The 12,079-nt window shown below is 41.7% G+C and overlaps 1 protein-coding gene across 6 annotated transcripts in view; it reads left to right on the plus strand.

Moving 5' to 3' along the window:
* The window catches only part of LOC120515619 (carboxypeptidase Q-like), a 522,111-nt gene that overhangs the window by 222,647 nt on the left and 287,385 nt on the right, over positions 1 to 12,079 (plus strand). For all 6 annotated transcript variants that reach the window (XM_039736745.1, XM_039736750.1, XM_039736744.1 and 3 more), the window contains one exon: positions 182 to 389. In XM_039736745.1, coding sequence (XP_039592679.1) covers positions 182 to 389 — 208 coding nt within the window. The remainder of the gene's footprint in view (positions 1 to 181; positions 390 to 12,079) is intronic.

The following is a 12,079-nucleotide window of genomic DNA, read 5'->3' on the forward strand; positions in this document are numbered from 1 at the left end:
CTCCTGCTAGTTCTTTATATAATGGAGTTCTACTCCTTTTCTGAGATGGCAATTAAAAGATTCCTCTCCCACTGTTCAATCTTGTGCTTTAAACGCAAATCCTGTCACATTTATGCTGTTTTTAAGTCCACATTCTTGTATGACTAAGATTTACTTATCCTTTCGTTTTTTTTTTTTTAAGCCCACATACTGGACAACAAGATTACCAGGCAGATGTGGTAAAGATCCCTGCTGCATGCATAACAATAGAAGATGCTGAGATGATGGCACGCATGGCACAGAGGAACATTAAGATTGTTCTTCACCTTGTGATGGGAGCACAAACCTATCCAGATGTTTTGTCCTACAACACTGTGGCAGAAATTGTGGGCAGTCAGTTTCCCGAGCAGGTATGTGTTATTCCTATGCAGGAATTAAATTCTTCTTCACGTGGTTAATGGGTATGGCGGTCACTAATTGTCATGTTTCAGCCAGGCTTTATTCCTTGGTCAATGGTTCTTATTTGGTTTAATTGCAAAGTTTAATACCTTATGTGTTTACGTTATTTCTGTTGCATATTTTTTTATCATTTATTATTTCTGTGCTATGCCATTACATTTTCAGCCTTGTCTTGTGTTTTGTGGGTGAAATTCATAGTGAGAGGCAAATACCAAAGGATTCAGCCATTGCTATCTAACTTGGTCTCATTTACTACTGTTTGAGTTCGGCATAAAGCAGATGTTTTAACAAAATATTCAGAAAAGAAAAGATGTGAAAAACTGAGAATCTTCGGTCTTCTCCATGTCTTGTATTTGGTCAAACGTATGTGAATTTTATGTTTTATTGTTATTTGTGTTCGTTTTGGGTTACTATTACTATTTTGGATTTCTTGGCACAGTGTGGCTGAAGCCATAGGAGGTGGGACCACCCTTACATTACCACTTGTGAGCCCTCCCTTAGGCTATTTAAATTGTCTCAAAGGCAATTAGTTTGTTGGGGTTTTATGAAAGATTGCCTTATCTTGCTGGAATTTCTGGATTTTTGATTATATCTCACTTTGTTGTAAGGATTCTTATTTTTGGATATCGTATTACAACGGTTCTCAAACGTTCGTATTTCGCGCCCCCCTTTTCTACTTGGAATAATTCTGCGCCCCCTGCATAATATAAGATAGATGATAATAACCCGTGATACAACTAACAAAGGTATGATACTCGTGCGGTGTCGCGGTATCCTATCATTTTACTTCCATAAGATTTGCATGTGTTCGGCTAACTGCGATGAAATATTTGCAGTTTATTTTTTTAAAGTGCTTTAATAACTGTTAAAAATGCCTTGTGTGGTTTTTGGTAGTAATTCTAATTTCAAAAACAAAGAATAAATTATTTATTCTTATTTAATTATTTTTTTATGTAAAGAAACGATTAAATATGTTTTAATTTTTAAAAATCTCGTAAACGAGGACACCGATGAAGTCAATCTGCGCGAGACGAACGTATTTTTGTCCGACAAATATTATACCGCTGTTAGTTGTATCATGAAAATAACCCAGTTAACGCAGTAAATTATTTAACTCAATTTGGCTACGCTGCCAGTGTGGTGCAGTCGTGCCGCATTATCACCTGATCTACTGTCACCCGACTGTTCGTGACAGACACCGATACGTCTCGGACTTTCTGGATTGAAAACACGCGACTATAAAAGCAGCAGCAGCGGCGCCGCTCGTCATAGAAACAAACTTCAAATAGAAAAGGAGCTCAGAGTGTCTCTCGATATCTCGAACATCAAACCAAACCTGGACAGGCTGTGTACTTTAAAGCAGGCACATATTAGTCATTAGATCTGTGCCTTAGAAATGTTTTATTTTCATTTTAGTAATAAGGCATTCGTTGTGATTATATGTTTGTACACTTAAATTTGAAATGAAAATGTAAAAAATTAATTTTGATGTCTTGTTCATTTATTCAACGCCCCCCCAGGGTGGCGCTCCCCACAGTTTGAGAACCGCTGCCATATTAAGACTCGTTTCCTGTGGATTTCCTTTTGGGCAACTGCTAAGACTTCATGTTTTAAACCTTTCTTTGTATTTTGCTATTTTTTTTTTTTCATTAAATCTTTCATTTATAAAGATTCTTCATTTGACCTTTTTACTATAAGCTGAGGGCTTATGGTCATCCTTCCTCTTTGGGGGCTTATATTATATTTTGGTAATATTTACAGTAGTTTTGCTAGCTTCTCATTTTTAGTCCTGCTCTGGCCTTAGGGTCCTGGCTGGTCAGGTGAATTTTTGCTGGACAGACTGGCCTTTTTTGCGTCTCAGCTTTTAGAGGCCTTACACCTTTTTTCCCTTGTGGAAAACTCCGTATCATGACACCTCCTGTCCACAAATCATTTAAATGATATCCTCAGAAAAGAAAAATATTCAATTTAAGAATGACCTAATGTGGCAGATTAAGATCATTAAGAAGCCATAAAATTAAATCATTTGTGTTATTGGCAAGGAATGGCTTCTAATTAAGCAATTAGGTTAGATCAAAACCTGTGACCAATGCGGCCCTTTGAGAATAAACTTGAGGCCTCTTGCCATGAGCAAAGTTACTCGACTCTGATTCTGCTGATCTCATCTTTTATTTAATAAAGAGGTATTTGTGTGATTCCTCAATGCTCCTAGAATTCCATTTATAGTCTCCCAGGCTGGGTTCCATCCACTGTCTCTTTTCTTCAGAGTTCTTTTATATTTCCATGATGGCACATGATAAGATTAGATATACTTCACTAATCTCCAGGGGAAATGTGTATGGCAGCAAAAACACAGAATGCATAGCTACCAACTCATAGTATATATATATATAAGGTAATGGAATAAAAACATCCATCCATCCATCCATTTTCCAACCCGCTGGATCCAAACACAGGGTCACAGGGGTTCTGCTGGAGCCAATCCCAGCCAACACAGGGCACAAGGCAGGAAACAATCCCAAGCAGGGTGCCAACCCACCGCAGGACACACACAAACACACCCACACACCAAGCACACACTCGGGCCAATTTAGAACCGCCAATCCACCTAACCGGCATGTCTTTGGACTGTGGGAGGAAACCCACGCAGACACGGGGAGAACATGCAAACCCGGGTCTCCTAACTGCTAGGCAGCAGCGCTACCACTGCGCCACCGTGCCACCCTCCCTCTGTTATATTATATTATCCATCCATCCATCCATTTTCTAACCTGCTGAATCCGAACACAGGGTCACGGGGGTCTGCTGGAGCCAATTCCAGCCAACACAGGGCACAAGGCAGGAACCAATCCTGGACAGGGTGCCAACCCACCGCAGTACACGCACAAACACACCAAGCACACACAGTTGGGCCAATTTAGAACCGCCAATCCACCTAACCGGCATGTCTTTGGACTGTGGGAGGAAACCCACGCAGACACGGGGAGAACATGCAAACCCGGGTCTCCTAACTGCTAGGCAGCAGCACTACCACTGCGCCACCGTGCCACCCTCCCTCTGTTATATTATATTATATTATATTATATTATATTATATTATATTATATTATATTATATTATATTATACTGTGATGGGCTGGCGCCCTGCCCGGGGTTTGTTTCCTGCCTTGCACCCTGTGTTGGCTGGTATTGGCTCCAGCAGACCCTGTAGTTAGGATATAGCGGGTTGGATAACGGATGGATGGATGACCGCACAGTACACACACACACACACACACTCACCTAATGGCGTCTAGCACCCTCACTGACTAGTCCATTGAAGTCGTCATCGTTCACGTATGCATATTCCACTCCACTCTCCTTGGCTGCCAGGTTACGTCGATGCCACACAAACCGTTCTCGTTATATTAACAATGGCAGGACTATATTCCGGACAGACCTCTTATAGTCTTGAGTATAACGTCTCTTGACTTAAATTCAACGGTTTTTATGATATAACCTGACATTTTATTTGCCATTTTAATTGCCTCCATGCGTTATTTAGTTGATGAAAATGTTGCACCCAAACAACAATTAACCTGAAAAGCGAACGGGAGAAGCTCTGAGGCACCCTGTTCACTCCACCATCGTTTCCTCTGTGTTTTGCCTGAATTGAGGGTGCAGACTTTGATACTTGATGTGAAATACAAATGAAAAGTTTTCGAGTTCAGAAAGCGCATGTGGCAGCACGAAGAGAAAGCAGTGCCTTTCAAGCCTGTCAAAAACATCCAAGGCAGTTTATTTATTTAAATGGTCTTGCAGAAACGTAATGACAGCATTTGTACAATCTATCATCGTATCTGAGCTGCAAATGATACTTATTGGCTTTAAATGCCCTCATTTCTCAGCCTACGGCACCCGTAAGTGTCACGCAGTTAATGGGAGCCATAAGCTCTGCTAGGGGCTTTCCAGCATCCTTCTCAATCGCTGAGATACGAAGTAAAGTCATCATGGCTGTTAACTGCAACTGTGACTTTTTATTCAGTAGCTCAGTTTTTCAAATTTGTGACAAGCTTTTATTTTCAGGGTAGTTATTACAGTTTTTTTTTTTTAAGAATCTCTTGAGTCTGAGTTTTGTTAGTATATAATATTTTAGAATGGGTCAAACGTATCAGTGGTTCAGCCTTATCCTCACTCCTGTTATTCCTTGCCTACTCGCTCTGCTGCTGTTCACATTATTGTACTTTAATTATTTTAAGTGTGATGGTAGCATTTTTAAATACAATACAGTACAATGATAGCATTTTTAAATACAATACAGTACAGTTTATTTTTGTGCATCCCAAAATCACACATGGAGTGCCGCAATGGGCTTTAACAGACTTTGCCTCTTGACAGCCCCCCAGCCTTGACTCTCTAAGAAGAAGAAGAAAAAACTCCCAAAAAACCCTTGTAGGGAAAAAAATGGAAGAAACCTCGGGAAAGGCAGTTCTAAGAGAGATCCCTTTCCAGGTTTGTTGGGCCGTAAAGTGGGTGTCAAAAAGAAGGGGGTCAATACAATACAATACACAGAACAGAACACAAGTAATCCTCCGCACAATATAATCTCTTATATATATTTCTCTTCTGGTTGTCCTGCTTCCTCTTCAAACCCCGTCATGGCCTTATATCTAGCCTGACTGTGTGACCTTTCACTTCAGTGGCGAAACCAATAGGGTCATGAGAGAGGAACGGGGAATGCGGTAATCAGAAGGAGAAAATAGGAATCGAGAAAGCGGTGTGGGGATGTATAGGAGGCCGCAGCCAGCGTGGGGAAGGGCTTGGAAGAGGAGGAATAGGAATCGAGAAATGCCGTGTGGGCAGCGTGTGGGGGGATCGAGTTTGAAGAGGAAACAGGACGAACCAGAAGAGAAATATACTATCAACAAGTCCCAAGGACAAACATTTGCAAAGATTTGCGTTAATCTACAACAACCAGTCTTCAGCCACGGTCAGTTGTACGTGGGGTTTTCTAGAGTTAGATCTTTCAACTCATTATCTGTCGTCTCCAGCAAAACACCTATTCACAACTGCGTCTTTCGAGAAGTATTTCTTTCTTCTTGATTTCTGAATTGGGCGGCACGGTGGCGCGGTGGTAGCGCTGCTGCCTCGCAGTTAGGAGACCCGGGTTCACTTCCGGGTCCTCCCTGCGTGGAGTTTGCATGTTCTCCCCGTGTCTGCGTGGGTTTCCTCCCACAATCCAAAGACATGCAGGTTAGGTGGATTGGCGATTCTAAATTGGCCCTGGTGTGTGGGTGTGTTTGTGTGTGTCCTGCGGTGGGTTGGCACCCTGCCCAGGATTGGTTCCTGCCTTGTGCCCTGTGTTGGCTGGGATTGGCTATAGCAGACCCCCGTGACCCTGTATTCGGATTCAGCGGGTTAGAAGATGGATGGATTTCTGAATTCCTTCCTTCACCATTTTCTGTTCCTATTCTTACACCGGTGTATACAATGGCGGGCGTCGGCTAGTAGTAAAATAAAAATATTACAAGTACAGAACAGAATTTAACAGTAGATGATATCACATAGGGTGGCACGGTGGTAGCGCTGCTGCCTCACAGTAAGGAGACCCGGGTTTGTTTCCTGGGTCCTCCCTGCATGGAGTTTGCATGTTCTCCCTGTGTCTGCGTGGGTTTCCTCCCAAGACATGCAGGTTAGGTTTTATTTATTTTATTTATTTTATTTACCTTTATTTAACCAGGCAAAACAGATTAAGAACATGTTTCTTATTTACAACTGTAGCCTGGAAAGGGCAAAGCCTTAAGAGGGAAATGGGGTGGGGTAAGAAAAAAAATAAAAATAAAACATATTAAGAAAGATACACATATACAATATAAACGAAATTATGAAAGGAAAAAAAAAAGTAATGATAAATAAAGAAAGAAATGAAGCAAGAAACAGTAAATAGATTACATGTTTACAAAAAAAAAAAGTCATAAAAATATTATATAAACAATAAGAACATTGGAGCAACAATGAGTAGAGCAGCAGTGAATTGGTGCATTGGCGATCCTAAAATTGTGCTTGGTGTGTGCCCTGTGGTGGGCTGGCACCCTGCTCGGGATTGATTCCTGCCTTGCGCCCTGTGTTGACTGGGATTGGCTCCAGCAGACCCCCGTGACCCTGTGTTCGGATTCAGCAGGTTGGAAAATGGATGGATGAATGATATCACATAATAGGATTTGGATTTGTTCAGATGTAAATGCCTTTTGATTTATTTTCCAAACCTGGTTTAGTGTATTTCAGTTTTTTTGTAGGGACCTGGAGTTGATAGGACCCTTTTAAAGTTTCAATCCATTCTTCCATTCATCCAATTCCGTATCTGTGTAATCCTCAGAGCAGTACTAATATGAAAGGTGCGGGGCTTGAACAAAATTATAGCTTCAGGGTCCTGCGTTTGGACCATATTCTTGGTCGCTGCCTACACCTTCTTCTTTGTCTGTTTGGGTATTTTTTTCCCCAGGTACCTTAGTTGCACTTCCTAAAGTCAAGCAGGTTATTTTAATTTGTGACTCTAAGTAGTGTAAATGACTATGTGCATCGAGGCCCAAACTCAAGACAGAGCAATAGACCACCCTCATTTAGAATAAAGTTAAAGAGATTTATTCTTACAAGGCACTTTTAAATCACCTCTCTAGAAATTAGCCGGAAAAACACTTCCGGGCCATTGAAAAATTAGGGAGGTCCTCCCTTGACAGTATGCTCTATTGATCCACTGGGACCCCGACAGGGCTGCACTTCTGGACTCCAACTCCCAAGCACCCCTGCAAGTATCCTGATTGGGTTACTATACAAGGATCATTGCCACCTAGTGTCGCTTGCATCATCGCACTGGCATCCCCATTTGATGTAATGAAATATCCTCTGTTCTGGCCAGGATGCCCGTTCACCCCCTACAGCATATGCGTGCCCTTACATGGGGTGCCTTGTACCCATTACTGTTGTGGCCGCCCCACAGCTGTGAATTAGATAAGCAGGTTAGAAAACAGGGGGGACTTTGTTCGGATTTTATAAGTAATCATTAAATGTAAAGACTGATTGATTAAATGTGCTCCTTTGTGGGTGTAGATGTGCATGGATGTCTTCATGGCACCCTGATTGGGGTCATTTCCAGCTCTCCGCCTCGCCTAGTGCTGCCAGGATAGGCTCTGGCCCCTGCAACCCTAAATTGGTTTAAAGATGATAATATGGTCATGTATGAAACTGTACAACTTTTCATGTTATCTTCTAGGGCACATTTTTTCAAAGATACTGTATCTGTAATTACAGTTTGACAAATCAAAGGCTGGCTTTCAGGTCAAATTACATTCTTACAGATAACTTTAAGTGTTGGGATTGAAGATGTCAAAAAATGTAATTTTTGTCATCTAAATGCAAGTCAAAACATAACTGAATGGCTCTGTAATGCATAACGAAGATATACAAAGTAAATACTTGTTTTTCGTAATGACCATTCTTACCTACAAAAGGGTGTAATGCAATACTGTTGATTGCTTTGGGCAAGGCGTTTCGATAATCTCACTAATAACAACAAGATATATTTGAACGACTTCCTGGGTATGACGTTAATCTGCATCCAAAAAAATAAAACTTGGGGGTTGGTGGCAGAATTGGCACTCCAGCCACCATAAAAAAACCTCCCACTGTTCCACTCCAGCTGAACGAGTGTGGTGCTGAGGTGTCACCCGTTGCATGGCTGCACTCGGGTCCTAATCTAGGATCATGAGTTGGTTTGTCGTGTGGTGGCTGCAGCAATGCACTCTTTCAGTGCGTGTTCCTACCCTTACTGAATTCTATCCATCCATCCAATTCAAAAAGAACTGGCCCAGTTTAGAACTGGGTGAACACCTCGAAAAGGATTTTGAGGTTTATGCTGACACATCCTTTCATCATCTAAGCAAGCTATTAAAAAGGCAAATAATATGTTAGCTTAATATGTAAAATCTGTTGGGATAGACAGAGATAATATAATATAATATAATATAATATAATATAATATAATATAATATATCCATCCATTATCCAACACACTATATACTAACTACAGGGTCACAGGGATCTGCTGGAGCCAATCCCAGCCAACACAGGGCATAAGGCAGGAAACAAACCCGGCAGGCGCCAGCCACCGCAGTATAATATAATATAATATAATATAATATAATATAATATAATATAATATCTATACTAATAAAAGGCAAAGCCCTCACTGACTGACTGACTGACTCACTCACTCACTCACTCACTCACTGACTCATCACTAATTCTCCAACTTCCCGTGTAGGTAGAAGCCTGAAATTTGGCAGGCTCATTTCTTACAGCTTACTTACAAAAGTTAGGCAGGTTTCATTTCGAAATTCTACGCATAATGGTCATAACTGGAACCTACTTTCATCCATATATACGGCCATAGCCATAGCCTGCAGCCCGGTCACCGTGTGAGGCGGAGTTGCGTCCTGCATCATCACACCTCCCACGTAATTAAATGCCTGCCCATATAAGGTAAATATTCGCGGGTGAAGGACTGTGCTTATGCAAACGATGATGAGATGGTCTAGAGTTTGGCACAAACTCAGCGAAAGTGCGAGAGAAACTTTTAAGTGCCGGGTCTTAGCTAACATTAAATAAAGCCGTGGACATCGCAAGATCACACAAGAGAGCGGATCACGTGAACTGACTGTGAACGCGGTACGTAGAGAACAAGGAAAAGCTCCAAAGAGCTCTGAACAAAAAACGCATTACACAATTGAGAAGGCAGCAAAAGAATATGAATTAACACACTTCTTCTCTGCTGCTAATCGCAGATATTTTGCTAGTAATATAATATAATGCGCCCTGTGTTGGCTGGAATTGGCTCCAGCAGACCCTTGTGACTCTGTAGTTAGGATATAGTGGGTTGGATAATGGATGGATGGATAATATAATATAATATAATATAATATAATATAATATAATATAATATAATATAATATAATATAATATAATATAATAGAGGGATGTTATGCTATATAATGCACTGGTGAGACCACATCTGGAGTCCTGTGTGCAGTTCTGGTCACCACACTACAAGAATGACAGAGCAGCACTTGAAGCTGTGCAGTGGAGAGCAACCAAGTGCATCATGGGACTTGTGGACATGTCCTTCTATGACAGACAGAGAGAATGAAACTCATTTTTTCTTTAGGCAGACGAGACTGGAAGACCCGGAGTTGGTCCAAATGCAGATTCTCAAAAAAACGGTGAATCATGCACCTGAGGACACCTGTAGAAACTGAGGGGAACTGAAGCCATGAAGTACTTTGCACTTTCTCAGAATCTCCAAAAAATTACAGAGACATGGAGTTGAAGCAGAAATCTTGACAGCCTTTAAAAAAGTATCTGCATGATATACTGGGACAGCTTAGCTATTAGCGAAATAAATAAGGCCAACAGACTGAATGGTGTCACACACATGCAAATAGGAGACAACTAAAGGGCCTGAATAGTTGTAATTCCATGGCTAACCAGAGGGTAGTGAGGTGCAATGATTGTCTCCCTCAATTCCTTACAGACCCTTCCCAGGAAATCTTACCTGGTTCCGGCAGTGCCGAAGACATCATCTTCGGTTCTGACGCTGCCGATGACGTCACTTCCGGTTCCAGTGCTGCCAATAACGTCACTTCCGGTTCTTGCCCTGATGACGACACACCCTCTACTTGGCTTTAAAGCTGCCATCTTATGGCAGTAGCTCAGTTCAGTCATGGATCTAGAAACATCTCTTGTGTATTTTTTCAACAATTGGCAGCCAGGACACAATATACAGGTGGCTGCCCCAAACCTTTGTGATATCTGAGAGTGTTTATTGTCACAATGGTCTCCTCTCGTTTGTCAAATTTTTTTATGTTCTTATGTGACAACAACCCAAGCAGGATAAACCAAATTCCTCTTTGCTCAGGAATAATCTCCACCTCTTCCTATAGGTTTCCAGTATCTGTGACATATTAACTGTCATTAACTGTAGGTTCTATCGTTGAAATATAAATCGAGGGACGTTATGCACAGACTACATAAGGCAGTAGCGAGTCGTACTGTAAGCAGATCTTCTCACCACGTTCCATCAAACACATAGCAGCACTTAAAGCTGTGCAGAGGAGTGCAACTAGAGGGATCCCAGGACATGTTGTACTGGGACAGATTTAGTGAATTAAACCTCGGGCAGAGGAGACTGTGTGGAGACCTAACCCCGATCTTCACAATTTTCACAGGGAATAGCAGGCTTGACAAAAATACATTTTGGATCGTCAAACAAAGGAAAAAACAAAAATAAGCATTCTGTGACATTAAAACAGAGCAGTAGCCACTAAATAACATGGGCTAACTACCTTCCTTCTACGTTACTGAGCAGCGCCTTGGCTCTTGTCACTTGGTCATGAAGTGATGACTCCTTCCAGGCTCTCATGCTTTTATGGCCCAGGAAGTGGAAGGGGTGGAGTCAGTAGGCCTCGCTGGGCAGTTTCTCCATACTGTGAAAAAAAGGAAGACAAGAACGTTGGCAACAGCGCTCCCTCTCAGTCTGGGGTGGAATTACATACTTAGGAGGGACCCAGAGGGTAGCTCTCTGGTGCGCATGTGTGACAAAAGGTACATCCAGCAGAATTCTTTCAATGTAAGGGTGAACCATGTACTCAAGGACATCAGTGGAAATTAAAGGGAAGTGCATTTAGGACTGAAGCCAGGGAGCAAAGAGTTGTGGGAGTCTGGAGGAAACTACCAAGACATGGAATTAACGCAGAATCCTTGACAACCCTTAGGAAAGAGATATTAGCTATGAGCTAAAGAAACTGACTGAATGGTCTCCTCTTGTTCGTCAGGTTTCTTATGTTCTCATCCATCCATTTTAAGCCCATTTACGCACTTCAGATTTGTGAGGAACAAATGTCTACCCCGGTAGCATTGGACACAAGATGGGAATCCGTCTTGAGTGGGTCTCAAGTCCTTTGCAGGGTTCTCTTTTCAGATACAAACATTCGTTCGTGGTGGGGTCAATTCGGAGTTGACACTTACCCTAACACGCATGTCTTGGGATGCTGAAGAAAAAGCCAAAGAGACGTGCAGAGATGTGCAAAACCCACCACAGGCAGTGTCTCGGCCAACATTTGAAACGAAGGCGGTGGCGCCGTCGGGCATCACTGTTAACGACTGTGCCACAATGCTGCCAGTTTACTGAACTGCAGTATTTACCAATTCTTCTCTTTCTCGGTTCCCAAGTGCTTCTGCAGGAAGGATTTCTGTATCAGATTGTTTGTACAGCTTTATATAAAGCTCTTTCTTTTGAGGCATTATCATCTGCAAATGAGAAATAAACCGAGCGCTTTGAGCGAAATGAAAACCGGGGGCAGTAAGACCTCGGTTTTAAAAAGCTGCACTGCGAACTTTCGATCCGGGAATGCGATGTTAATTTCACACTTCACCATTCAATAGTTGCATTTTCATTTGTGTGGCTACGCATGTGGCTTTAATGGAACGCTTTTATTTTATACATTTGCTGGTTATTTTGGGTGGTGAATGCAAAAAAAAAAAAAAAATCGTTTTTTTTATTACATCAGTTTTATGAATTGTGTCATAAATTTATAATGAGTTTTTTTGTA

Source organism: Polypterus senegalus, chromosome 15 (assembly GCF_016835505.1).
Source record: "Polypterus senegalus isolate Bchr_013 chromosome 15, ASM1683550v1, whole genome shotgun sequence".
Classification (NCBI taxonomy): domain Eukaryota; kingdom Metazoa; phylum Chordata; class Cladistia; order Polypteriformes; family Polypteridae; genus Polypterus; species Polypterus senegalus.